Genomic DNA, 26,803 nt, shown 5'->3' with positions numbered 1-26,803 from the left:
TGCGGGCGAAGCCGGCGGATGCTCGGCGCTTCTCCCTTCCTGCCCCGGGGCTGTTCCTGCCCGGGCTGCCAGGACTCGCTGTCCGTGCGGCACTGAGGGGACCCTCAGCTCTGCTTCGGCCCCATCCTCCTCCTCCTCCTCCTCAGCGCTGCACCCTCGGGGCTGACCCTGGCTCTCCTCTCTCCTCCAGGGCTGAACCCAGGGGCCGAGCGAAGCTTCAGGAGCCTCCCCAGCCCGGCCGCTCCGAGGGGCGCAGGGGGACCAGCAGCGCCGCTCCGGGGCCATGGTGCCCTTGGGCAGCCCCGCTCTCGCCGTCTGCGCCTCCAGCAACCTGCGCCTCGTGGCCCCCGGCCGCGGCTCGCCCCTGGCCTGGCTGAACCGCGGCCCCGAGTGCCCGCAGGGCCCGGGGGGCAGCGGGGGCCGCAGGGCCAGCGCCGTGGAGCGCCTGGAGGCCGACAAGGCCAAGTACGTCAAGTCGCAGCAGGTGATCAGCAGGCGGCAGGAGCCGGCGCTGCGGGGCTCGCCCCGGCTGGCCCCGCACGGCCGGCGGCTGCTGGCCCGGCAGGCGTGCGGGGAGCTGTGCCCGGCCGCGGAGCTCAGCCGGGACGGGCCCCGCAAGCTGCCGGGCCCGCAGTCCCCCGTGTCGCGCCGCAGCGGCAGCAGGCGCCTGCTGAGACCGGACTCGCTCATCATCTACCGGCAGAAACGGGACTGCCTGGCCGGGGACAAGGAGAACACCAAGGGCTCGGGGCTGGTGCGGCGCCTCTTCCAGGGACCCCTCAGACCGCCCGGCTCGCCCCCCGCCGGGCCGCTGGGCGAGGGAGCCCCGCGGAGCCCCGAGACCCCCATGCTGTGGGCGCCTGCCGAGAAGGAGGAGGCGCGGACACCGGGAGGGGACAGCGGCGGTGACAGCGGTGGCATCTTCCCCTCGGTGCCCGCGGAGCAGCCCCCCGGTGCCGCCGGGAAGGAGCCGCTGGCTCTGCGCGCGTCGCTGCCGCTCTCGGAGCAGGAGCGGTTCTTCAACTACTGCGGGCTGGACCGGGCGCTGGTGGAGCTGCTGGGCCGGGAGCGCTTCGGGCCGGCGGGCTGGGACAGCGGCTCGGCCCGGCCCGGCTCCTGCGAGTCCGAGCCCGGGCGGGCCTCGGGGGGCAGCCGGGGGGACGCGGGGCCGGGCGAGGAGGAGCCGGAGGCCCGGCCGGGCTCCGCCGTCTCGGTGGTGGAGCGCAACGCCCGCGTCATCAAGTGGCTCTACGGCTGCCAGAGAGCCTGGGCGGCCGCCAAGGAGTCCACGGTCTGAGCACCGGGCACCGGGACGCCCGCGCGGCTCCCGCTGGCCGGAGCCGCCCCGGGGCCACTCGCGGGATGGGGCCGGTGGGCTGGTGGCACCCGCGGCCCCGGTGCCGTGGGGATGCTGCGGGCTGGGAGAGCCACCAGGTCCGCAGGCTGAGTGTGCTGGGGGCACCTGAGGGGCAGGTGAGGAAGGGCCACCCCCGGGTGAGTCCCCCTGGCCTCAGGGCTGGCAGGCTGCTGTCCCCCATCTTCTCCCTGTCCCCAGGAGGGTGGGATGGGCCCACAGCCCCGCTGACCACCCAAGTCCTGCTCCAGCTGCAGGCTGGGGGTGAGCAGAGCCCGAGCCCCACTGTCGTGGGCAATGCCCACCCTACAGCCCCCTCCTCCCCAGAACAGGAGCTGCTGCGGCCAGAGCTGCCCTCAATAAATCTGTTTAGGGTTTTTTTCCTGGCCTGGCTGTGTGTGTGGTTGTGAGGGAGTGCCCCAGGGCTGGGGGGCGGCTCCCCCTCCCCACCCTTGGGGTTGTGCTGCTTCAGGGGCCGCGGGGCTGTTGCGGGGGCGAGGGCAAGGAAAGCAGCAGAGCTCAGGGGAAGGCAGAGCTCAGGGAAAAGCGGAATCTTCGGGGTCCTCAGCGCAGCGGTGACACCCAAACCCAGGGCAGAGCCCTCGGGCACGGGCGGGGCGATGGGAGCAATGGCGAGTCCGGCCGGTGCATCCTCCTCTAGTTGCCCTTGGGGGCGTTTTTATTCCGGATTTCGGCCAGTTTGCCAGCCAGGAAGCCCCAGTGGAAGGCCCCTTCCTCTGGCTCCCGCAGGTCGCTGCCGTCGTCACCCGGCGGCTCCCCCGGGCTCTCGTCCGGCTCCGGGGGCGGCGCCCCCTTGTCCGGCCCCGACGCCTGCTGCCACTTGGCAGCGAAGAGATCCCAAAACCCCGGCGCCTTCTCGGTGTGGGGCACCTCGGACGGCTCGGTGGCCAGAGGGCTGGGCAGAGAGAGGGGATGGAAGTGCCGGTGCAGGGACCTCTCCCCAAGCCCACCGTGCCCCCCTCCCGCCGGCTCTGCCCCGCGCAGCCCCGCGGGTGCAGGCGGGGAGGGGAGCAGGGGATGGGGTGGGGGATGTGGGGGCTCGGCAGGTCCCGGGGGTCGGACCCGGGCCCTGGGGCCCCCCACCAGCGATCTGTAACTTACTGGTCTGGGCAGGGCTCCGGGCTGAGCAGCTGGTGCTCGTCCTCGCGGCTGAAGAGGGACGAAAGCGTCCGCCAGCCGCGGGCACCGACCCCCTGCACCTGCGGGGGAGCGCCGGGGTCACCGGGGAGCTCCGGCCGCCGGTGTCCCCCGGCCCCGCTGCCCGCAGCCCCCTCCTCACCTTCCGGGCCAGCTGGGACACGGGGCTGGCTCCCTCCTCCAGCAGCGCGGGGGGCTCGGCCGTCTCCATCAGCTCGGGGGGGTCTCCCTGCAAGGAAGCCCCGGTGAGGGAAGGCTGCGGGCGGCGAGCTCGGCCAGGCGGGTCTGGGCACCCCCAGCCTACCTCGTCCTGCAGGGTCCCGTCCGGGCGCGGCCCCCCCAGGCTCTGCAGCACCTTGGCCTTGTAGAGCCGCCAGAAGCCCTGCGCCATGGCGAGGGGCTCGGCGGGGCCGGAGCCGGCGGCAGCCGCGGCCAGCGGGGCGAGCCGAGCGGGCGGCCCGGCGATCCGGTGGCTTCATTAAAGTTTCAGCGGCCGCTCGCACCGCACAAAAGGAATCTGAGCCCGGGCTGAGCCGGGGGCAGCGCGGGGGCGGCTCCTCCGGTCACCCCCAGAACCCATCCCGGGACCCCCGCCGCAGCCCCCCGGTGCCCCTCGCCCGCTTGGGACCCCCAGGGCTGGGACAGCCCCCCCGGGGCAGAGCGGGCGCTGGAGCTCCGCGCTCCCCCCGCCGCCTGTCCCCATCTATAATTGATCACGGACGAAACGCGATCACGCCGGGACACGGCGGGACGCGCTGAGCCCTGCCCCGCTCCTGCCAGCGGTGACCGGGGCAGCGCGGGGGACACGGGGGAGCACGGGGGGAACGCGGGGACGGTGGCACCGGGGACTGGGGGTCCGCGGGGGCGCGGGGACCGTGCCGGGACCGTGACGGGATCATCCCGGAACCATCTCGAGACCGTGCCGGGACCGTGCCGGGACCGTGCAGGGACCATCCCGGACCGTGCCGGGACCGTGCCGGGACCGTGCCGGGACCATCCCGGCACCATCCCGGACCGTGCCGGGACCATCCTGGACCGTGCCGTGACCGTGCCAGGACCATCCCGGGACCATCCCGGACCATCCCGGGACCATCCCGGACCGTGCTGTGACCGTGCCAGGACCATCCCGGGACCATCCCGGACCATCCCGGACCATCCCGGGACCATCCCGGACCGTGCTGTGGCCGTGCCAGGACCATCCCGGGACCATCCCGGGACCATCCCGGACCGTGCTGTGACCGTGCCAGGACCATCCCGGCACCATCCAGGACCATCCCGAACCATCCCGGGACCATCCCGGACCGTGCTGTGACCGTGCCAGGACCATCCCGGGACCATCCCGGGACCATCCCGGACCATCCCGGGACCATCCCGGACCGTGCCGTGACCGTGCCAGGACCATCCCGGGACCATCCCGGACCATCCCGGGACCATCCCGGACCGTGCTGTGACCGTGCCAGGACCATCCCGGCACCATCCAGGACCATCCCGAACCATCCCGGGACCATCCCGGACCGTGCTGTGACCGTGCCAGGACCATCCCGGGACCATCCCGGGACCATCCCGGACCATCCCGGGACCATCCCGGACCGTGCTGTGACCGTGCCAGGACCATCCCGGGATTATCCCGGGACCGTGCCGGGACCATCCCGGGACCATCCCGGACCGTGCCGGGACCGGGGACACCGGTGAGGGGGCGTGGCCTGCCCGACATGGGCGTGGCCTACGCGGGTGGGCGTGGCCGTGGGCTCGCGCGCGCCGGCTGTGGGCGGGGCGCGCCGCGGTGTGGGCGTGGCCCGGAGCTCCCGCGCCTGCGCAGTGCGGGCCGGCGAGGCGTGCGGCCGCCATGTCGCCGCGGAACGGGCGGCGCACCGGGGCGCACCGGGCGCACTCGCTCGCCCGGCAGCTGAAAACGAAGCGGCGCCGGAGAGACCTGGACGAGATCCACGCGGACCTGAAGCCCGAGAACGCCGCGCGGCTGCTGCGGCAGGAGATCGACCCCGACCTGCCGGGCTGCGCCCAGTTCTACTGCCTGCACTGCGCGTGCGTGCGGCGGGGCATCCCGGGGACATCCCGGGGACATCCCGGGGGCTCGGGGGGACGGCTTCAACGTTGGCATGGGCTTGTCCTGCTCCGGGGGATCCCTGGTTCCCAGGGGAGATGCGGGAGTTGTCCCTGAGGTTCCTGGGAGGGGCTGTTCAGGTCCCGGGGGTCCCGGTCCCCTCGGAGGGGCTGCCCTGGTCCCAGGGTAGTCCCTTCTCCTGGCCGGAGGGCTCGAACCCTGGGGGCAGTATCTTGTCCTGGTCTCAGGGTGACCCCAGGCCCGTGCAGGGGTGTGGTGGGACCCTGACCCCTCGGCAGGACCCTCCCCAGCCCCCCTTCAGTCTCGGGGTCCCCCTGACCCCTCTATCTTTTCCTACCCCAGGCGCTACTTCGTGGACCTGAACAGCATGAAGGAGCACTTCAGATCCAAGGTGCACAAGAAGAGGTAAGGGGAGGCACAGACCCCGAATTCCCCGGGGTGAGGCAGGGGCAGTTTGGGCAGGCTCTGCTCAGAGGCGCAGGTGGAAGCTTCGCCCCCTGTGTGCCCCCAGGCTGAAGCAGCTGCGCGAGGCTCCCTACACGCAGGAGGAGGCTGAACGAGCCGCTGGGATGGGCTCCTACGTCCCCCCGAAGAAGGTGGAGGTGCAGACCCAGCCCCTCGAGGAGGTCACCGAGATGGAGACGTCCGGCTGAGCGCGGGGACGGGGGACTGAGTGGCTGAGTGGCTCTGTAAGGACATCTTTGTCCTCAGCTTTGTGAGAAAAACGTGTCCCAGCACTGCCAGCCAAATCTGCCCTGCTCCTCCCACTGCCCCCCTGGCCAGGGCACTGACGAGGAGAAGCCTGGTGCTGTCCCTGAGTGTCCTTCTCCTCCACAAAGGGACTCTTTGCTTGTTCTCCGAGTGCTGGTGGGACTGCACGCTTGTCTGCCTGCTTTTGGAGCAGTTTCTGCTCAGTCCTTGGGTCAGAGGTCATTCCAGTGATGCACCCATTAAAATATGTCAACTGACAGTGTGGCAGCATTGAGTTTGAGGGTGACAGTCCCCCCAGAGTGGGAGGGGACACCTCAGTGTTGTTCTTTTCCCCGTTACCCAGAGGTGTCCGTGCCAGGAGCCTCATCCTGGAGCTCTTGCCTGGCAGGGTGGTAAAAGCCCCTCTGCCCTCCTGGCAGGGAGTGCCCAGGCAGCTGTTTGTGGGGAATGTGAGTTTGAGCAGTCTCTTCACCGGGCACTTGGGTTTGCAGCAGGCAGCTGCTTTGGGCCTTGAAAGGGCACTGCTGGTGTCCCCTTGGTGAGGACACTTTGAGGCTCCTGTCCCACCAAGCCAACTCCTGCAAGTGATTTCGTGCTCCTGCAGGGCTGGGGGTGATGGGCCTCCCTGCCTGGTGCTGGTGCCCCTGAGGGGACGCCGAGTGACAATGCCACCGAATTCCTGCGGAGTGCGTGTCCCAGTTCATCCCTCCTGCCAAGCTGGGCCCTGGGAATGTGCTGGGAAGGGCAGACAGAGCAGTGACACAGCTGTGCTGGGTAGGGAAGGGTTTATTTCCACGCTGCCTGCCCGGATTTGTCCTCCCCGAGCCCGGGAAGGGGGGAGAGCCCGCAGCTCTGCGGGGGCTGGGAAGGCTGCAGCCGCCATCCCAGCGGGATGCACCGGCCAGGGACACGGGATGTGCCTGGACACGGGATGTGCCTGGACACGGGATGTGCCTGCCGGGGACACACACGGGATGTGCCTGCCCAGGGTCACGTCCCCCTGCCCGTTACCTAACGGCGCTGGCCTCCTTCCTGCGGGGCCGTGGCCACAGCACGTTCCCGTGGGGACGGGGGGCTCTGTGGTCCCCAGCTGGGCTCCCCAGGCCCCTCTGCTGCCGCGGGGGATGGGGATGGATGCAGCTCCCGGCTCTGCCGTCCCTCTGTCCGTCCAGCCTCTGCTCTGGTGGCCGGATCCCGATGTCCCCCCGTGGCTCGGGCCGGGTTTAGCCGGCAGCTCCGGAGCTGGAAGCGGCTTCTCCGTTCTCCACGCCGGCTGCCCCAGGCGGGGACAGGCGGGGACAGGCGGGTCCCCATCCCCAGGGCGGTGGGAAGGGCTGCGTGTGGCGCAGGTCAGCTGCGGAGAGTGGCCGCAGCCGCGGCTCCGCTCGGGCGGGGGGTGGCTGGCGGGGGGCACCCCAACACGCCCCGGGGACCGTCCCCACGGCCCCCAGCCCGCTCCTCACGGCTCCGGGGGGGCCTTGGCGGGGTCGGCCATTCTCCGGGCGCTGTAGAGGGACAGGCAGAGCCCGGCGGCCGCCAGCAGCAGGGCCAGGGGGGTCAGCAGCCGCCCCCCCGGCTCAGCCCCACGTCCCGCTGCCAGCTGCATCTGTGGGGACACGGAGAGCAGAGGGGAGCACGGAGTACCCCAAACCCCACGGGGACAAGGGCCCGAGGCCATGCCCTGAATGTCCCCATCACACTGGGTGATGTAAAGGCAACGGGGGCAGCTTCGTGCCCCTCTGGGCATCTCAGGAGGGGTTTAGGATGCCCCGTGCAGCACTTGCGGGCCCCCATGGGCAGCATCGTGGCTGCCAGCGAGGAGCCCCTCATTGAACGGGCAGGGCTCCCGCAGGCCTGGCGGGCAGCGGCGTGCCGGGGCTCCCGGGGGGCTCCCGGGGGCTCCCCCGGCCCTGCTCGCCCCTTACCTGCAGCAGACGGAAGTAGCCGGGGGTCAGGCGTCGGGGGCGGATGATCATGGCGAGACGAGGAGCAGCGGGAAGGGGCCGTGGGGCGGCGGCAGCAGCGGGGCTGGGACCCCCCGAGCCCCCCGGCAGCGCGGGGCTCCGCGGGCAGGGCCAGGGCGCGGCACCGGCGGGCGCGGAGCAGCCGCTGTCAGCCGCGATCAGCGCCCGCTGCTCCCCGGAGCGGACACGCCGGGCGGGGGGGCCAGGGCCAGCCCAGGGTGGATTTGGGGGGGCTGAAGGGCTGGGCTTAACTGTGGGTGAGCTGCTCTGCAGGCCTGTATGGGGCTGCCTCAGTTTCCCCAGCTGTAAAGGGGTGTGAGTTATGCTTTGGGTTTGGCGTGACACCCCAAAACCTCCAGGGCTGAGCAGGGGCTTCCCTCGTGTTCTTCTGGGGGTCTCTGTGGCCTAACTTCGCGCCCACAGGGCACTGGGGGTGTCCCACCGGTGTCACAAGTGCTGTCGCTGCGGGGTGACACCGGGCGTCATTTCCCGGGCTTCCAGCGGCCGTGTGTCACCGTCCGGGCTGTGACTCACCGCGGCCTCGCCCCACGGCACCGTCCCGGGCCGTGCTGGGCGGGCACGGCGCTGAGCGGCACCCGGGAGCGCCAATGGGGCTGCGGCTGCCGGCGCAGGTGGGAGCCGCGCCCGGCGCAGGTGAGAGCCGCGCCCGCCGCCGCTCCGGCCCCGCCGCCGCTCCGGCCCCGGCCCCGGCCCCGCCGCTGCCCCGGCCCCGCTCCGGCCCCGGCCCCGCCGCCGCTCCGGTCCTGCCCCGCCATGGAGCCCGTGCGCTCCTGGAGCCCCGCACAAGCGGCCGCCTGGCTCCGAGGTGAGTCCCCGGGCTCTGCGGTGGGGTGTCCCCAGCTTGGGGACATGTGGCTGGGGGTGGCAGTACTTCCCGTCCTTCTTCTCCTCCCCGGGAGGGGCATTCCCTGGATGGCGGGCGGGAAGGGGTCTGGCCAGTCCCACCTCTTAGGTAGAGGCCCGGTGAGCTGGTGGCATGGAGGGGACCCTCCCATCAGCCAGGGGTCACCCCTGGGGTCACCCGGCAGCGGGGACACTGCCAGGGGGACTGGTCCGTGGCAGGGCTGGACGCGGCGGTGCAGGGGTACCCCTTCGAGGCCTGGGGGCTCGCGGGGCCTGACCTGCTGGCGCTGGACGCGGGGGTCCTGGAGGCACTGGGCGTGCGGCCCTTGGGACACCAGGAGCTGCTGCTGGAGGCCGCGGAGCAGCTCCGGAACCTGGTGAGTGCTGGCAGCCCGGGGGCTGCGGGGTCCCGGGGAGGAGCAGAGGGACGTGGGGGTTGCCTGGGCTGAAGGATGAGCATGTGTCATCAGCCTGGGCTGGGTGGAAGGGGCCCGATGGGGTCACCTTGCTCTGGATGGAGGTGGGGACACAGGAGCACCCTGGACTCAGCAGAGAGGGGTTCTGAGGAGACCCTGAGCTGGGCAGAGGGAGGGACACCCTGGGCTGGGTGAAGGTGGCACCCTGAATGCCACCCTGCCCGTCCATCCCCTGGCACCCTTGTCCTCCCCAGGACACAGGGCTGGCGAGCACCAGCCTGCGGACGCTGACGGAGAGGCTGCAGGAGCTGGCACAGGGCATCCCGAGCCTGGTGCAGGCAGGGCTGTCAGCAGGGGATGGCCCCCAGCCGCCTTCCCTCACCCTCCTGGCCCGAGTCATCGACCTGGTCGGGGCTGCCAAGGAACTCTTCTCCTGGCTCAACAGGTCTGGGGCAGGTGAGGGCATCCCTGGGTGCTGGGTGCCCCCCACTCCGGGGGCTGAGCTCTGTCTTCCCCCCAGGTACCTGTTCTCCACCCTCAACGACTTTTCGGCCAGCCGGGACATCATCCTGCTGTGTGCCCAGCTGGCAGAGACGCTGCAGGCGGTGAGTGCCCGGGGCTGGCTGCTCTCCTGACCCCCAGGGCTCTTCCAGCTGGAGGTGGGGCAAAAACTGGGGTGAGGGGAGATGGGGTGCAGGGGGTTCCCCATCCGGGATGGAGCCAGGCCATGGTGCTCATGCCCACGTCCCGTCCCCCAGGACCTTCCTGCGGCCGAGAGGAGCAGCGGGATCCTGCAGATTGTGAGTGCTGGGTGAGGAGGGGGTGGCAGGCCCGGGGGGCTGCCAGGGCCCCCCTCACCCCCGATGTACCCACAGTGCCAGCACATCGTGGGCATCTGCGAGAGCATCGTGGGCTGCAGCCCCCCGGCGCTGCTGGACCGCCGGGCTGTGCTGCAGCGCGTGGGGCTGGCGCTGCTCCCCGCCCCACAGGGCAGCCCCCCGACGTCCCCCAGCACCCCAACACTGCCCCTTGGCCTGCGGCAGAGCCCCCCAACATCCCCTGACACGCCAACGCTGTCCCCCAGCCAACGGAGCAGCCCCCCAGGATCCCCTGGCACCCCAACAGCACCCTCTGATCTTGTGGGGAGCCCCCAGTCACTCCTCACCGCCCGACTGGTGAGTCCCCTCCACCCCAGTGCCCCCTCTGCCTCGGGACCCCCTGCTCAGACCCCCATCTTGGCCCCCCCAGGGCTTTGAGATCACCTCCACCAGCTCCTGCCTGCACTTCGTGTCTGCCACCACCCCAGAGGTGAGTGAGGGGCTGCCCCTCAGTCAGCCCCTTTTATGCCCTGCAGGGAACACCCCCCATCCGTGGGCTCCACATTAGGGCTCTAATCTGCCCTCCCCAGACCTGGAGCAGGGGGGGTGCCTGTGGCTGAGCCCGTGCAACTCATGCCACGAGTGAGCACAGCCTGGGCACGGGGGAGCCCCCTCTGCACCCTGACCCCAGCAGCAGCTCCGGGGTGCTGTGCAAAGTCAGGCCAATGGTTAACCCCCCTGGTTCTCCCTGGCTGGGAGAGATCCTGAGTGGGATTAACTTGGGAGGGAGGGAGGGAGGGAACGCAGGGCTGGGCACCCCACTGCACCCCCTCTCTGCCCAGGCCCTGGCTGCCCACGGGGACCACATCCTGCCTGGAGATGAGATCGTGCAGGTCAACGAGCAGGTCGTGGTGAGTCGGGGACAGGGGCTTGAGGGTGCTGCTGGGTTCAGCAGGGAGGGCATGGGCAGTACTGGGGCTCAGCTGGGGGGTGCAGGAGTGATGGGCAGCAAAAAGCAGGAGCCATGGCTGGGAAAGGTCTGGGGAACACAGGAGACATTGCCAGGAGGATTTGGGGGATGTGGGATCTGTGGCTGGGGTGGGTTTGGGGGATGAAGCATCTGTGAGGCCAGGGCAGTGGCCCACAGCTCACCCAGGACTTGCAGGTGGGCTGGACTCCTGTCAACCTGGCGAGGAAGCTGCTGGAGAAGGGGAATGAGGTGACTTTGGTGCTGAAGAAGATCCCCCTCAACCTGCCTGGCACACCCCCCTCTCCCAGGCAGCAGGTGAGTGATCCCAGTGCTCCCAGTCCAGCCCCAGTGCCGCTCTGGGCTGGATGCTCAGAGCTGGGCATCTCCCATCACACTGGAGATTCCTAAAGCTCTGGGGTCCGTGGTGGGATGGGGCTGGCACTGACACTCCATCCACAGCCCCCAGGAGCATTTTTGGATGCTGCAGATTCCCCTGGCACCAGGAGTGGTGAGAGCCCTGGCAGCCCCGTGTCCTTGACCTCGAGGTGAGCCCCATCCTGACACCCCAACACCCCCAGTCTGGCCAGCAGGGAGATGTTTGGGTGCCCCCAGACCTTTTCCCAGGCCTTTTTTAGGGGGAGAGGTGCCAGCAGTGCAGCAGCTGCCTGCGAGCAGCCCGGGAAGCTGACAGGAGTCTTGAGGAATGACAAAAAGGGGAGTTTGTAATTCATTCACTTGGTAACGTTTTAGTGGGGCTGGAACTATATTTAGACATGACCCTTCTCCCCTCCCGGAATGGAAAGGCGTGCGGAGAGCCAGCGGCAGCGGGGCAGCAGCCGAGCTGGGGAGGCCGGTGGAGCTGAGCTGAGCTGGAGCTGCCACCGCATCCCCTCCAGCCCGTTCCAGGGCGGGGAGAGCCGTGGGTGCCCCGGCCCGAGGTGCATCAGGGACCTCAGGGGGCTCAGGGGTCCCGTGTTCCTCCCAGCGTTGCGGCCGACTTGGACTCAGGACCAGACTCTGTCCCGGATCCCGGCACTGACGAGGAGCAGGAAGAGGCCGGGCGGGATCTGAGGCTGCCCCAGGCAGCTGTGGAGGAGCTGCCGGGACCGTCTGGACAGGGTAGGATGGGAGCAGAGGGTGTCCAGGGACGCAGCAGTTCCCCCCAGGGTACGAGGCTGTACCCTGCTCGCTGTTCACAGGTGCTGCAGAGGAGGTGTGGGACAGTGGCAGCCCCCTGGGAACCCCCCTGGACACCCCCCCGAGCACCCCTGCTGCCACTGAACCCTGTGCCACAGAGCTGAGCCCCAGGGCAGCCCCTGCCACGGGGGCTGGGGGAGCAGAGCCCAGCCCTGAAGAGGTGAGAGCTGACATGCTGGGGGTGTCAGAGATTCCCCTCTGAGCCCCGGCTGTGGGTGTGTGAATTGGGGGTCCCTAAGGGCTGTGGTGCTGCTGGGGAGGCTCAGCAAATGCTACCCTGCCCTCACCCCCTGTGCTGTCACTAAAATCTCATCTGTCTCCCCACCCAGGGCAGCCCGAGCACGGGACGCAGACCAAAAGGTGAGCAGAGCCCTGCCAGGTTGGGCTGGGGGCTGTCCCGGGGGGCTCTGCGCCCCCTGCCCTGCCCTGACACCCCCGGGGCTGCGGTGCAGGAGTGGCGACCAGGCTGAGCCGCCGGCGCGTCTCGTGCCGGGACCTGGGCCGGGTGGACTGCGATGGGTGGCTCCTGAAGAAGAAGGAGCACGTGGGCTTCATGGCCCAGAAGTGGAAGCGCTGCTGGTGTGTGCTCAAGGGCCACACGCTCTACTGGTACAACCACCCCAACGTGAGTGGGCTGTGCCCGTCCCCGCCTGGGCAGCTGGCACGTCCCGCTGCCCGACACGGCTGTGCCCGACCCCGCAGGATGAGAGGGCTGCAGGACTCATCAACGTGGCCACCTACAACCTGGAGAGCACGAGGGAGCAGAAGAAGAAATAGTGAGTGGGGTCTGTCTCATTTTCACCCCCAGCTGCCGGTGGAAGAGGAGGAGATGCTGTCCCAAGGCCACGTGCTGATGTGTCCTGCTGGGAACCACTGCATGTCCCCACGGGGCTGCTGGGGTCCCCACGGGGCTGCTGGGGTCCCCACGGGGCTGGCACCTGTGCCCACGCTCTGAGCAAGGCCTGCATTGTGGCACTGGTGTTATCTGGGATGAGGCTGAGGACGGGCTGGGTTGGGATGGGGAGGCTGGAGGGGGGCTCGGGGCTGGTCCTGTGTCACCACAGCAGCACAGGCAGCCCCCCCCTTGTCCTCAGCGTGTTCCAGCTGTGCCACCAGACATACAAGCCTTTTGTTTTTGCTGCTGAAACCTTGGCTGACCTGAGCATGTGAGTAGCAGAGCCAAAAGTCAGCACTGGCCCCCCCACCCCGGGCTGGCCAGGACCCTCGTCCCCCTGTCTGTCCGTCCTTTCCCTCCCCAGGTGGGTGGGTCGCCTGGTAACAGCCAAAACAAAGTACACGCTGGCCCACCAGGCAGTCCCGGACAAGGAGGAAGGTAATGAGACCATCCCGGGCTGGGGTCGGTGGGAGGGGGTCCCCATGGGGGGTGCCCGGTGCCACAGCCCTGGCGTGGCACCGCTGGCAGCTTGGCCCGTGGGTTGGGGGAATGTGACAAACGCTCCCCGAGGGGCGGCTGGGATGGTTCCCAGCCCTGGGAGGGAATTTCTGTCTGCTCCCACGGCCTCCAGACTGCTACAGTGAGACAGAAGCTGAGGACCCCGATGATGAGACCCCCAGGCACGGATCTGACTCGGTGAGTGGCTCTGGGGGACACCCTGGGGACAGAGGGACAGTTCCTTGTCTCACTGCTGCCCATCTCCCCCTCAGCCAAGGAAGAGGCTGCAGAACCCCGCGGAGAAGGCACAGCTCTCCCCAGCCAGCAGCCCCCAGGGCAGCCCCCGGCCCTGCTCCCCCATGGGTAGGTGCAGGGGGGACATCTGAGCCCTGTCATCTCCTGTCTCTCCCTTTTGCCCCTGGGCGTGCTGGGGGTAACTCGAGTTGGGGTGAGTTTGGGTGGGAGCCATCTCGGGGTGAAGGAGACTACAGGAAAGATGGAGAGGGATTTTTTTAATGAGGACACAGAGTGACAGGGCAAGGGGGAATGGATTTAAACTAAAAAGGGTAGGTTTAGATTGGTTTAGAAGGACAGTTTTCCCTGTGTGAGTGGGCAGGCCCTGGCACAGGGTGCCCAGAGCAGCTGTGGCTGCCCTGGATCCTTGGCAGTGCCCAAGGCCGGGTTGGATGGAGCTTGGAGCACCCTGGGACAGTGGGAGATGTCCCTGCCATGGCAGAGGTGGAACAAGATGATCTTTAAGGTCCCTTCCGAGCCGAACCACTGCACGATCCCACGCCTTTGTGGCAGGGCCATGCACGGGGGAGCCCCGCGGGGTCTCGGGGCTGCCCTCGTGCTCCAGTGCCCCCTGTCCTCGCCCAGAGCCCGCCGGGGAGGACCTGGAGAGCCTGGCGCGGTGCCTGAGGCAGGGCGGGGTGTCCCTGATGGGGCAGCGGCGGGCCCTGACGCAGGAGCAGTGCCGAAAGTCCTTCCTGCGGCGCAACAGGAACCCGCACATCAACGAGAGGGTGCACGCCGTGCGGGCCCTGCAGAGCACGCTCAAGGTGCGGCCCCGCAGCCCCCTCCCCAAGCCCCCCGCCCGCGGCTGCCCCCGCAAACCCGCGTTGCTCCGGGCAGGCGAAGCTGGCGGAGCTGCAGGCGCTGGAGCAGCTGCTGGGAGAGGCCGCGCTCACCTCGGACACCTTCAGGCGCTGGAAGGAGGAGCACCAGGAGCTGTACCAGGAGCTGCGGGAGGGCTGGGCAGGGCAGCAGGGCCAGGGCCAGCAGCAGGGCGCTGCTGGAGAGCGGCACAGCCCGCACGGAGAGGCGGCGGAGCCCTGACACCCGCCCGGGCCCGGCGTGGGGCGCTGCCCGCAGGACTCGGGGCACGCTTTGCGCAGTCCTGTGTTCCTCAACATGGCATCTTTTGGAAGGCTCAGCCCGCACCCCGCAGGGGATCCGGCTCCTTAATTTTTAAGTGACGAGTCTTAAGTGTTCCTGGCCTTGGCTGCAGGAAAAGGGGATTTTCATTCCCTGCCCGGTGCTGCCAGCCGGCCCTCCTGCTGTAAATAAAGGTGCTGACAAGGCCCGGTCGTGCCGTGCTTTTGCTTGGCGCTGAAATCATCAAATCCTGGGGTTGTTTACGCTGGAAGAGACCTCGGAGGTGACGGCGTCCAGCTGTAACCCTGGCACTGCCGCCACATCCGCGTGTTCTTGCCCACTCCCAGGGACGGTGACCCAACCACCGCCTCGGGCAGCCTGTGCCAGTGCCTGACCACTTTTTCCATGAAGAAATCCCTCTGGAGTGCAGCCTGAGGCGGTTTCCCCCCGTCCGTCGCTCTCCGGGCGGGCTCCGCCATCGCCCCGCGCGGATTCCCCTCAGCGCCCGCACTACGGGGGCCGCCCGCGGCCACTCTCGCCCCGCCGCGGCGGGGGCGGGGACAGCGTTCAGGCGAGCCAATGAGGCGCCCCCGGGGGCGTGGCCGGAGTTGCCGATTGGCTGAGGCGCCGGGAAGCCACGCCCCGCGCGCTGTGCCCCGCCCCCCGGCGGCGGAGGTAACGGTCGCGGCGCGCGGGGGTGGCGGGAGAGGCGCGGCGGCGGCGGCGGCAGGTGAGGGACAGAGCCCGGCCCCACACGGCACTGCCAGCGGTACCGGCAACGGGCACCGGCATTGCCCCTGGGCACCGGCACTAGGTACCGGCAGCGCCACCGGGAACCCGCCCCACACGGCATTGCCACTGGTACCGGCACCGGTCCCGGCAGTGCCGCCGTGCCCGCACCCTGCAGCCCGTCAGAGCCCCATCCCTCCGCTCCCTGTGGCCCCCAGCCCCCGGGGACCCTCAGGCTCTGTCCCCTCACGGACCGGGCCTCCACCCAAAATCAGGCCTGGCTGCTAAATGAACTCACCTCAATTAACCATAACAAGCGCTGCGTTGGTGCGGGAGTGATTCGTTTCTTTGCTGGGTAAAACGCTGTTTCTGCTTCATTAAGGTGTTGTATTCCCAGTGTTTCTGCTAGGTTGTAATGTCTGTGTGTATGAATTATGAATGTTTTCTAGGAATTGATGTCTCTGAGCTCCTTGAATCAGTTTAACAAAAATCCATAACAGCTGCTGAGTGGGGATTGAGTGTGGCTTGGTAGCGGCCTTGAATTTCCACTGTGTCGATGTAAATTGCACCTGCATTATCAGAGAGAGGAAATTCACTGTCTGAAGCACTCAGAGAAAAGATAAATTAACCCAAAACTCTGGGCAGATAAAGGTTGCTATTCATGGCACAGAAAGGCTGATTTTTGAAGGACTTTTTTCCTCGTGTAGTTGCTCAATGACCTCTACAGAGGGCAGAAATGATCTGGTTGGGAGTGAAGAGTTTTAAAGAGAAATTTTTAGTCTCTGTAGACACAGATTCAGCCTGCAGGTACTGCTCTGTAAATACCCTCCTTGGGGATAACAGCTGGAAGGTGCTGCTGAATACCTGGAGAATGGTGCAAACAGGAATTCTCCTTTCTCAGGCATAAAAAAAATCTACAAGGGTTTGTTTTTTGGGTTTTTTAAGTGTTGCTGCAGGGAAAAACCAGATATTATTGGGAGAAGACGCTAATTAAATATTAAATGCTGTGTTACTCTGATGAGTAGCTGCTCTGTGTGTACCCTTTGCTTGGTTAGGGGGGACGGGGTGTGGATTATACTCACTTAAAGTAAGATTTGTATTCATTTATCCAGTTCTCTAGATAGATAAGATGGCTGCTCCTGAGAAAGATCCAGACCTGAGGTTCCTGCAGAAAAATCCATCAGGTAAGGACAGTCCTTTCTCCAAAGCCCTGCTGCTGTCAGATCCTATTTCACTTTCTCTGAGGAGACATGTGGCCCTCAGAAGATTCTCTGCCACAAGCTTTTTTGTTAAAAAAAGTCTTTATTTTCTACCCTTGCCTGCTTTTTCAGCAGTCATTTGATAAGGACTTTCTCCCCTGAGCTGGTAGCTGATGAATCTGGGAGAGTTCTTTAGAGTAAATGCAGAAATACCTCTTTAACTTGCCCAGTTTTGCTGTGCTGCTGCTCTTTTTAGTCAGAGCACCAGCTGGATGTAACATGACCAAACTAATCAATGGGAATATAATTTACAGCTCCTGCAGTCTGACTCCCTTACCAAGATTGTTTTTCAGCCTCCTGTTGATGTTATTTCACTTCCCTGTGCTTCCTGCCATTTTCTTTTGTGAAAGATTTTTTTTTTAACAGGAACACAGGGAGCGAAGCAAGGACCAGCTTGGGGTTTGGAGGCGCTGGTAATTACATGTGGCTTAATTACAGCACAAATATCCCTGTTTTTCCTCTGCAGAGCCCAGCAGCTGCCAGAAGAGCAGGTTCCTGGAGAGTGAGTGGAAGACACCGATGGTGTCCCTGGGGTCCCTGAGCCGCTGTCCCAGCGTGGCCGAGAGCGGGGACGGCGGCATCGGCACCTCCTGCTCGGACAGCACCGAAGGTGATGGGCACTGCTGGGTCACAGGAACCTGCAGGGCACAGCTTGCCACTGTGTCTGCAGCCGTTTCAAACCCAGATGTCTGGAGTGTAACCGAGTGAGGAGGGTGCTGGCTGTTTCCCTGAGCTTGGTTATTGTCCCTCTGCAGGGCTTTTAACTGACTAAAAGCCACCTTGGTGACTTGCTGAGTCTTGTTGTTCAGTGAGAGGTTTATCAGCAAGTCTGTTGAGTGCTTTCCTAATTTTTTTTTTTTTTTAAGGAAATAATTTGTAGTTACCTTTATGCAGAAGTGTTTGGCTCTTCAGTGTTAGAGCTGAGAACTCTGCAGCCTGACCTTCAACTGAGGCACTCTGTGAAATTTCTGGTCCCAGCAATCCTTTCCACCTGTTTTTTTCACCTTTATTGATTATTTTTTCAGTAGTGAGGGACTTTGTGGTGTTCCCTAAAGCACTTCACACATCCCTGTGTTCCAGGGAGCCTTTGGAATGAGCTGTAGATCTCAGTGAGGTGCCAGTGAAATGGAGGCTTTAGCAGGTCTGGCTGTTGGAAGGATTGCTAGAAATATTACACGAGCAGGTGTTTAAGTGTTCCATCAGGATAACAAAACAGCCATTTGGCAGCTGGGGGCAGGGGAGATGATTTCCTTTGGGAAATGACCCCTCTGGGCACGGGTGATGTCCCAGCAGTGTTGTGGGAGCCGAGGGTGACCTGCAGCCCTGGCTGCTGCTGAGGCACGCTGAGCTCAGTACATTAGTCAGAAATGTTGTTGTGAGGACCCTCAGCACACTCCAGGAACTGATTGCAGCACCCCCACGTGATGTGCTGCTCGGGGAACTCTGGTCCCTGACAGTGACACCAGGGGATAAATTTAGGGACTGTAAAAGGAAATGCTGCTGTCTCTTCCCTCTGCCAAGGTGAAGGTGCTTGCAGCTGCCCAGTAGCAGGGTGTTCTCTGGAGTCCCCAGGCACAGCCAAGCTGTGGCTGAGCGATTTCCTGCCCTCACTGCTCATTTGTGATGAAAGCATTGAGTGCCTTTGTTGTGACATTTGTCCTGTGGCGTGATTTTGGTCTTTGCAGGGTCTGATTTGGGCTGTACTCAGCTGGTGGTGTTTATTCACTGTTGTAGCAGTGCTTGGAGGGTACAAACAGGTGGGAGGGTGACTTGTTGGAGCATCACGTGGGGACGGGCCTTTGGCCAAAGCCATGAGGAAATCAAGTGTGTGTTCCTGGGAGAAACCTGGAGTTCCTGCGACACAGAACGTCTCGGGACAAGGAGTGGGAACGGGCACTTTGCTGATTGCCTTTCTCAGCCCTTGCTGTTGCTGTATGGAAATCTGAGAGTTGCTAAGAATAACCCCGAGTTCCTGCAGCCAGGTTTGGTGCCCCGCTGGCAGGACGGGAGCTCTGTCTCGCTTCCTGTGGCCGTAGGTGAGAGCCATTGCTCCAGCTCTGGGACAGGCTCTTGCTGAGGTGTCCTGGAGAAGCTGGAAGGTCAGATCCTCGGGGTCAGCGATGTTGGAGGCTCATCATGGGCTCAGGGAAGGCTCCTGTTAGCTCTGCTCACGCTCCAGAGTCGCTGAGCTGCGGGACGGGCAGAGCAGGATCACGGGCTCAGTGTTCAGATCAGTAAGTTTCAGCCTTTTTATTCAGTATCAAGGACTTGATTTCTAAACCTAGAGAAAGATTGAGTCAAGATTATACTAGAGTAGCTTAAAAACTAGGATTAAAAATAGGGATTAAACTCGGATTCTTCCTGTGGTGGTAGGATAAGGTCAGCAGGTTCCTGAAACTTGTAGCGAGGGGGAACACAAGTGCCTGAGTCATGCTGCTGCTCAGGAGGACATGTTCAGTGGGAAAGGAACTGGTTTTAAAATCATTTTGGAAAGCTCAATGGAGGATTGCATTTTCAGGACTGTAATTAGATGATCACTCTTCTTCTTCCCCCAGACTTCTGCAATTCCAGTAGCGGTTCCTCATTCCACCCCATCAAAACCCAGGTGACCATTCCGACAGCCCACGTTATGCCTTCCACGCTGGGCGCCTCGCCCTCCAAGCTGGACCAGGGCTGTTCCCAGAGCTCTGCGGGGCCAGGCTCTGCCCCTGACCGCCCGGGGCTCGCCAGGAACGGGGACCTGAGCGCCGGGACGTCCTCTCAGGTGCCACCCAGGGAGCTGCTGCGCCTCGGCAGGGCTGCGGGGGACAGGGGCTGCGAGCACGCCAGGACGGAGGGCGCCTGGAAGTTTGACACCCCCGCCATCGAGCAGACCCTTAACCAGTCTCTCTTCCTGGACAGCCTGTGCGCCGACCCTCTGCACAGGTGCCAGAAGCTCAGCCCAAGCTCTGAGGCGGGCAAGGACCATTACAAGGTGCTGCCAGAGAGCAAACAGGCGCCGGGGGCCAACGGGGGCTGCGAGCCCCGGGATGGGCCGTGGCCCGGCGGCAGCAGGCTGGTGCCAGCGGGACTCCAGGCCAGCACTTTCTATTCCAAACCTGGAGCAGCTCCCCCGGGCCGGGTGTGGGTGCAGGAGGGCTGCACGCTGCACCCCCACCAGGGAGCCTGCGAGCTCAGTGCCTGGAAGCAGCAGCTGGACAAAGTGCGGCTGCAGGTGGAGCAGATGCAGGTAGGCAGCTGTGACTGTGCGAGTTTGAAACCCTTCCTGTCTCTGTAGTCAGGAGCTGTGTCCCATATCCAGGGGGAAAATGTCTCCTCCTTCTCCCCGAGTGGCAGCAGAAGTCTCCTAATGGTGTGTTTTTGCAGCTTGTGGTGTCACAGGTATCGTTTGACACGCTGCGTGTGCGGAGCAGCCCTGGGTTATGTTACAGGGCTGCTCCTCCTGCCAGATCAAGAGCTGAAATACCCTGCCTGATAGAAACTGGGAAGAAAAAGCATGCCAAGAAGTTTAAAGCAGTGTCTGGAATGGCTTTATTCTGTATCAAGGGTTAAGAAAGGCTTTTTTGAAAAAAATGCATGAAACTAACTGCAGTTTATGAGGTGGAAATGGTTTGTTTACCCCCTTCCACCAGCTGTACCCTCATGGAGACAAATTGTTTCCAGCGTGCTAGCACAGTGATCTAAAATTATTTGTTAATCTCCAGTTGTGCTTGGGCAAAGTTTCTTGTTCTTGGACATCAACAGAGACTGAAATAGCCCTGCCCTGGCATGCAGATGAGCACACAGTGTGCAAAATAGCTGCAGCAGTGTTGCAACCACCCCTGTGGGGCACAGACCTCTCCCTCCTTGTCTTGTCTCCTCTTGCAGTTACAAAATGGAGGCGCCTGCCCCCATTCCTCCATGTATTCCCCATCCCTGCCTGCACCTGACCCAGCTCAGTGGATCAATATCCTGAACTCCAATGAAAACCTGCTCAAGGAGAAAGAGCTCCTCATTGACAGGTGAGGCTTTGATACTGTCATGTGGTTTAAAGACTCCAGTCCCTCTCCACTTGGAAAGGAAAGGTTTGGGAAATACCAAGGAAGGCTCATTTCTCAAAGTCCCTTTTGCGCAGTTGATCTTGTTTTGTTGCAAAGAACAATATAAAGATTTTAGAGAACAACCTGATCTCTTCTTTCCTTCTTGGAATTAGGACAATGATCCTGAAGGGCTCAAATAAATTAATTTTAGTTATGGTTTTCAGTGTTTTATAGGGGATAAAAATTTCTGCTCGCATCACGATTATCTGGAATGTCAAAATAACTGCTTCTTTTGCTTAAGGACTTTGTGTGCTTTTTGAAACCTTTATTTTAAATTTGGTCTTTGTGACTTGAGACTGACAAACAATATTTATCGCAGGTTAGTGGTGCAGAAGCTTTTTGAAAAAGTAAGTCCTAATGAGAAGTACCTTCAACACATGGACTGTAAATACATTTTCTTCCTTATATTGAGTCATCTGTTGTGTGTTCATTTCACTGTTAAGCTCCAGAGTCAAGCTGGATCCTCCAAAACATGCAAGGCTTGTGTGTTTTATCTGTAATCATGGTTAGGGGAAGGGTTTTGAAGTGAGGGAAGGGAAGAAAAGTTAGTAAGAATTGTAAAAACGGTCCAAGTGTTCACCTTTATTTCCCTACAGGTGAGCCCTGAGTGGCAGCGTTGTTTCTGCTCTGCTTGTCCCTGTGTGTTGGTGTTGTGCTGCTGCTCTCTATGTTTGGGAACAGTGAATTGCCTGTTTTGTTGCAGACAGAGGCAGCACATTTCCCAGCTGGAGCAGAAGGTCCGGGAGAGTGAGCTGCAGGTTCACAGCGCCCTGCTGGGCTGCCCAGCCTCCTATGGAGACATCTACATGCTGAGGATGCAGGTACAGCAGGTGCCAGTGAGAAACAGCTGCTGAATCCAATGGCCCAGGCTGCTGCTGAGGTGTTTGTTGAGCAGGACTGTGCAGAGTCAAACGATAAATTATCCCTTGTGTGGAGTTACCATCACCTCTGTGCCCCCTGAGATTTCCTTTGGCTGGATTAAAGCTGTGCTGGTGATGCCAACACCTGGCAGCACTGCCAGGTGCCGTTTCAGAGTGTTGCAGCTGAGGCTGAGGGATGTTTGGGGATTGGGAAGGATGAGGACACAGCCCTGGACAGTTTGTACCCCCCAAACTCAGGGGCTGTCTGTGCCTGCAGGAGCTGCAGCGGGAGAACACCTTCCTGCGAGCACAGTTCACAGAGAAGACAGAGTCCCTCAGCAAGGAGAACATTGAGCTGGAGAGGAAGCTGGCTGCTGCAGAGGTGGATGTGAAGCTGGTCCGGGAGTCCCTGAAGGAGACGGTGCAGAAACATGCAGAGGAGTTGAAGAAACAGGAGGAAAGGGTATGATCCTGAAAGTGTGCTTTCTTGTCAGTGTAGTGCTGAGGTGAAACTTTTCCGTGGTGGTCTGTAACTGCAGGTGTTTTCTTATCTCGTTGTAGACTATGGTTTACAGGCAAAAGCCTTTCCTCCTGCAGTTAGAAGCACTTCAGTGCCTCTTCTTTTAACCAAACAAAAATGCCTGCCTTTAGCTAAATGAGCAGAAATTATAAGGGGATCTTGTATTTTAGCATTGTGTGGTGTGCAAAAAACTAAATGAGTGGGCTTACAGAAGACTGAAGAATAAATAAGAAATTAAATAAACTGAACTTGTCTGTAACTGTCCCTGCAGGTAAAGGGAAGAGACAAACACATTAATAACCTTAAAAAGAAATGCCAGAAGGAAGCTGAACAAAACAGAGAGAGACAGCAGAGAATTGAGACCCTGGAACGATACCTGGCTGATCTTCCAACCCTTGAGGAGCACCAGAAGCAGAGTCAGAAGGTAAAACTTCCTCTGAGCTGCAATGCTGGCTCTTCGCATACTTGCTCAGGTGACTTTTCTGTAGTTACATCTACTCCCCTTTTGTTGCAGCTGAAGGAATCTGAACTGAAGACCACTGCCCTGCAGGAAACAGTGCTGACACTGGAAACAGAGCTTGGAGATGTCCAGGCTGCTTTCAGGGAGCAAGAGCTGCAGCTGGAAACCCAAAAGCACAAGGAGATGGAGCTTCTGTCCACTGTGCACGGGTAGGAAGGAGGGATCAGCTTCATCTGGGCACTGCAGGAGGTGCTGCACCAGGAGGGTGATGCACAGCCCTGGCAGGTGGTGGGCTGGGACTGAAACAGGGCAATGCTGACATTTGAAATTAATTGTTTCCCTCCTTAAAGTAAGGGAGAGATGGTAAATGAAACTGTTTTTTCCTCATGGTGTTCTGCCAATTGCAGCTTGCAGGAAAAGTTGCAGCAGTATGCAAAGAATGCAGAGAGAGGACCCCCTGCCCAGGATGGGGAGAGGCAGAAAATGGAGCATGACTCTCTGAAGAAGGAGTGTGACTGCCTCAGGAAGGTGAGGGGCCATCCCAGTCAGGAATCACACTTTTCTCCTTCCACTGAGTCACACCAGGCACTCGGATGAAATCGGGGACTTTGAAAGACACAACTGCACTGAAGCAGCAGTTCCTGGAATTCCAGACTGCAGGGGGGTTCCAAAAGCTGTTCTTGATGTGATAACCACACACTTCTCCAGTAATGCTGGGGAGAAGCTGTAGAATGCAGAAGAGGGAAGAGGAAAACCACAAGAATACAATGTCTGGTTTTAGCTGATAAATCTAATGGTGCCTTTTATCCAAGTCCACTCCTAAGAGCATATGTGATTAAAGCAGTAAATGAGTAAATGGACAGGAGGGAGAAGGAGAGGAGATGCTGTCCTACTGCAGGAGAATTCCTGGTGTTATTACTGGATCTGGGTGGCCACTTCTGATGCCTCTGCTTTTAATTCCAGATTGTGGACAAAAAGCAGAAGAAGATGGAGCAGTTATCCTTGCAAGTCAAGGTGAGAGGCGATGGGGAGGGACCCGGGATTTGAGAACATGCTGTGAAATGAGTTAGGCTTACTGTGCTCCCGTGGTCTGTTCCAGAACCTGCAAGAACAGGTGGCCCAGGAAGAGGGGACAAGCCAAGCTCTGAAAGAGGAGGCGATGAGAAGGGAAAATGCTCTGCAGCAGCTCCGGGCTGCTGTGAAAGAGGTCAGGGGGTGTTTGGGTGTAGCACTGAAGGAAAAATGGATTGCCTTTGAGCAAGGCCCTGAATTTAGTCAGCAGCTCAATCTCTCCTGCTTCCTGCTAGTCAGTTCTCCTGTCAGGGCTGTGAGAGGAGCTGTGCTCTGCTGAGAAGCAGGAGAAGCAGGTTGTGCCTTGGGAGCTTCATGGGGATGGGATGGAGGAGGCTGAGGGCAGCAGCACAGGAGTCCAAGCACAGCCTCGGCCCTCGAGGCAAGCAGGAGCACTGCTGGGGTGCAGCACCTGCAGGAACTTGTACTGCACTGGGGCAGGAGCATGCAGCTTCACGGGGCCATGTGGCAGTGACTTTGGCTGCTGTGGCCATGGCTGGATGCAAACAGCTCCTGCCCTCCTGTCGCTGTTGAGGCAGGACAGGAATGAAGAGACTCTGATCAGAAGGCTGTGAGAATAAAACTCTGGTTTATTCAAAATATACTGCTCTTTTATACAGAGCTTCGTGAGGTCCTGAAGTGAAAACAACCCACTTTGGTGCAAAGTGCTTGATATACAGTGATAGAACTTCACTATAAACAATGTGAATAACAAGAGAGATCGAGAATTATTTACATTCTTCTCCAGCTCTTTCCCAGGCTTCTGCCTGGCTAGAAACTCTCCGTTTCTCTCTTTGCCTGAATCTGAGACCCACACCCTCCTGCTCCCTGCCCCGAGCAGGCGCGTGCAGCGCGGCAGCGCCGCCGCTGACGCGCCTGTCCGTGTGTCCAGCTGTCCGTGCAGAACCAGGAGCTGATCGAGAAGAACCTGACGCTGCAGGAGCGGCTCCGGCAGGCCCAGCTGACAGCCCAGCCCCTGCCTGCTGACACCGCCCGCCTGGCCCAGCAGCTGCACGGCGAGCTGGCCAGCTGCCTGCAGGACTTGCAGTCTGTCTACAGCATTGTCACCCAGAGGGCTCAGGGCAAGGACCCCAACCTCTCTCTGCTCCTGGGCATTCACTGTAAGTACATTTCCTTCTGAGCGATGGCAGGACAAACCCTTCTGTTCCTGTGCTGTGGCAGAATTAAATAACTCACGTAGAGCATGGAAAGTCTCTTCCTGGGCTTCTGAATGCTCTTTCTGTGGTTGGTTTGTTTCAAAGGTGCATGTTGTAATAGCTGAATGTTAAGTAGAACCTCTTTTGCAAATGTGAGTTGGTTTTTCTGGCTGATTTGCAAATGTGTGTGATCCTTGCTGAGAACTGCATGTGAGGAAACTCCCTTCTCTGACCTCACAGCTGTGCAGCACCCTGTGAAGGAGAAGGATGACCTGCTCAGCCCTGATGGACTGGCCAAGAAACTGGTGGAGGTAAAACAGCTTCACAAAGAGGTGGAGGACTTGAGGACTGCAATATCTGACAGATACGCTCAGGACATGGGAGACAACTGCATCACCCAGTAAAGAAACTCCCAAAGTAAGACAGGGAATGAAGACTTGAAACTCTCAGGAGTTTGTGCTCCTACAACCCTAAACCTATTCAGCACTTTACCATCCCTCTGCTCGGGTACAGGATGTGTGACTTATCTGATCTGTGAGGAATCGGGGGGATTGTTGCCAGAAGTGTTCAGCTGCTGACTGGGATAATTCAGGGCTTCGGTGTCAGGCTTCGCAGTAGCTTTGATCTTGTGGATTGTGTTTTATGCTGTGTTTGCTGGAGCTGCTGTGGTCTCTGCTGCTGGGAGATGGATTCTGACTTGCCTTCCGGGCATGTCAAATGCTGAACATGCAAGTGTGACGGTTAAAATAATGGCTAAAAGGAAATCTATGCCCTGGTCTTGCTGATAACCTCCCTGTGCAGGTCCTGTGGGACCAGAGGGTTGTCAGAGTGTTTGTGGGAAACCTGGATTCCACAGGCAGGCAGGTGTGCCAGTTCCACTCCTGGCATTTACATCGAGGTGCTACTGCCTTGGATTGCTGGAGCAGGACCTGCTTTCCTCAGGTAATGCAACCAGTGTCTCAGCAGCCAGCATGAGTTGAGGAATAAAGCAACACTAAAAGACCCTGGAAATGATCCCCCTGGGCACTGTTACCCCAGAAGCCTTAAGCCTTTTGTCCCCCTGAAACAGCACTGGGAGTGGGCAGTGATTCAGACTGCAGAGGATTGATGCTGAAGTGCCTTAATGAGCTGGAAGAACCCTCTGCCCCCACTCTGCTCCGTGCCTAATGCATCCATTGGCAGGTGAGGGGCTGCTCTTCCCTCTCACAGCCTTTCAGAGCCATCACAAACAATCCTGGGGAGCTCCAAGTGTCTGTGGCCCCTGCCAGAGCCTCTGTGCCCTGGGGACACACCTCTGCTTTACTGGGAGAAAGCCATACAGGTCCTGATGTGGAGGGGGTGGCACAGGGAGCTCTTCCTGCAGGGCAGTGGCCACTTGGCCCTTGTCACAGCCCTGTCCCTCCTTTCTTCTCCTCTGCAAGTAATGGGATTTCTAAATGGATCATGGAAGGAGCAGTTTCACTGTGCCACCACCCTCCCTAACCCCAGTGACAGCTTTACAGTACTGAGTCTGAGGGTGCAACTTGGGTTTTCACCTTGAGTTAAGAGCAAGATACCAAGTTGTGGCAAGGAAAAGTCCTGCTGACATTTGTTTTGTTTGGCTGCTCTTGGTTCACACTGGGGCTGTGAGCCCCAGGTTTGGCAGAAATGCTTTTGTTATTCCTTTGTGTTAAAATTTTAAGACCAAATCTGTTCTGTTCTCGGTGTTTGGCTACCATGGGGGATGGTGGCCAGGAACTGGTTGGTTTGTGCCACACGGGGAGCATGCAGCAGTGTCTGTCTGTCTGTCTGTCCGGCTCTCCCTGGTGTTCTGCTCCTGGCTGTGTCTGTCCCCAGGCTGCTGGTGCTGTGTACTGAGCAAAGCACATTTCCAGGGCTGTTTTTAAAGCTGTTTGTCCTGACTGCCAGGAGCTCTGCTGGCTCCTGCAGGTTCTTAGGGGGTTTGGGCACCATCTCCTTCTCCCCTTTGCTTTGGGGGTGCAACATCTCGTTCATGGGTGCTGTGAGGGGACAGGTTTGCCCTCTGCCCCTGCAGAGGTGATTCTGAGATTACTGTGGCTGAAACCACCTCAGCAGCTGGGCTGGGCTGCCCAGCTCCTGTGTCCCTCGGTGGGCACATGTCCTGTCCTCATCCTCCTGGCCAGAGGGTGATCCCGTGTGCTGTCTGCTGCTGCTGCGGGGGAAACCTTGTGCCCTCAGCTACACAACACCCCAGGCCAGGGGGACAGAGAGTGTTTCCTCCCCGTCCCCCCGCTCCCGTGTTGTGCCCGGTCCCGCTGGGCTCGGTGTGTTTGTACCAGCCTCTGTCTCGGCGCTTGTTTGTATCGAGTACTTGGAATATCAAATAAAGCTGCTCTGACCCA

The 26,803-nt window shown here is 61.5% G+C and overlaps 5 protein-coding genes across 5 annotated transcripts; 4 read left to right on the top strand and 1 right to left on the bottom strand.

The window, feature by feature from the left end:
• Positions 1 to 104: 104 nt before the first annotated feature.
• FAM110D (family with sequence similarity 110 member D) lies at positions 105 to 1,297 on the top strand. The gene has a single exon (XM_021535011.2). The coding sequence runs from the start codon at positions 284 to 286 to the stop codon at positions 1,295 to 1,297; it is 1,014 nt and encodes a 337-aa protein (XP_021390686.1). The 5' UTR covers positions 105 to 283.
• A 714-nt stretch (positions 1,298 to 2,011) lies between these two features.
• Positions 2,012 to 2,918, bottom strand: C26H1orf232 (chromosome 26 C1orf232 homolog). Its single transcript, XM_077788508.1, has 4 exons — positions 2,817 to 2,918; positions 2,655 to 2,741; positions 2,477 to 2,574; positions 2,012 to 2,270 (listed from the first exon to the last, which is right to left on the bottom strand). The coding sequence occupies exons 1-4, from the start codon at positions 2,901 to 2,903 to the stop codon at positions 2,012 to 2,014; spliced, it is 531 nt and encodes a 176-aa protein (XP_077644634.1). The 5' UTR covers positions 2,904 to 2,918.
• A 1,414-nt stretch (positions 2,919 to 4,332) lies between these two features.
• Positions 4,333 to 5,563, top strand: ZNF593 (zinc finger protein 593). The gene is made up of 3 exons (XM_021534988.3): positions 4,333 to 4,555; positions 4,938 to 5,000; positions 5,107 to 5,563. Exons 1-3 carry the CDS (start codon positions 4,359 to 4,361, stop codon positions 5,246 to 5,248), a joined length of 402 nt encoding a protein of 133 aa, XP_021390663.1. The 5' UTR covers positions 4,333 to 4,358; the 3' UTR covers positions 5,249 to 5,563.
• A 2,315-nt stretch (positions 5,564 to 7,878) lies between these two features.
• Positions 7,879 to 14,306, top strand: CNKSR1 (connector enhancer of kinase suppressor of Ras 1). The gene is given in 21 exon segments (XM_077788473.1): positions 7,879 to 7,924; positions 8,354 to 8,511; positions 8,805 to 8,995; positions 9,071 to 9,155; positions 9,309 to 9,350; positions 9,426 to 9,746; positions 9,748 to 9,858; positions 10,211 to 10,279; positions 10,534 to 10,653; positions 10,798 to 10,883; positions 11,324 to 11,477; positions 11,552 to 11,695; positions 11,865 to 11,895; positions 11,988 to 12,160; positions 12,238 to 12,311; positions 12,630 to 12,701; positions 12,795 to 12,868; positions 13,062 to 13,126; positions 13,201 to 13,291; positions 13,808 to 13,989; positions 14,063 to 14,306. Coding segments are annotated over 21 exon segments (2,493 nt in total). The 3' UTR covers positions 14,267 to 14,306.
• A 1,854-nt stretch (positions 14,307 to 16,160) lies between these two features.
• CEP85 (centrosomal protein 85) lies at positions 16,161 to 26,803 on the top strand. Its single transcript, XM_031506797.2, has 13 exons — positions 16,161 to 16,218; positions 16,760 to 16,903; positions 18,849 to 19,522; positions 20,161 to 20,294; positions 21,076 to 21,193; positions 21,510 to 21,695; positions 22,024 to 22,176; positions 22,267 to 22,421; positions 22,620 to 22,740; positions 23,176 to 23,226; positions 23,312 to 23,419; positions 24,176 to 24,404; positions 24,681 to 26,803. The coding sequence occupies exons 1-13, from the start codon at positions 16,164 to 16,166 to the stop codon at positions 24,842 to 24,844; spliced, it is 2,292 nt and encodes a 763-aa protein (XP_031362657.1). The 5' UTR covers positions 16,161 to 16,163; the 3' UTR covers positions 24,845 to 26,803.

The sequence above is a fragment of the Lonchura striata genome, chromosome 26 (assembly GCF_046129695.1).
Source record: "Lonchura striata isolate bLonStr1 chromosome 26, bLonStr1.mat, whole genome shotgun sequence".
Classification (NCBI taxonomy): domain Eukaryota; kingdom Metazoa; phylum Chordata; class Aves; order Passeriformes; family Estrildidae; genus Lonchura; species Lonchura striata.
The sequence above is the reverse complement of the archived record's forward strand: the minus strand, read 5'-3'. Positions and strand labels throughout refer to the sequence as shown.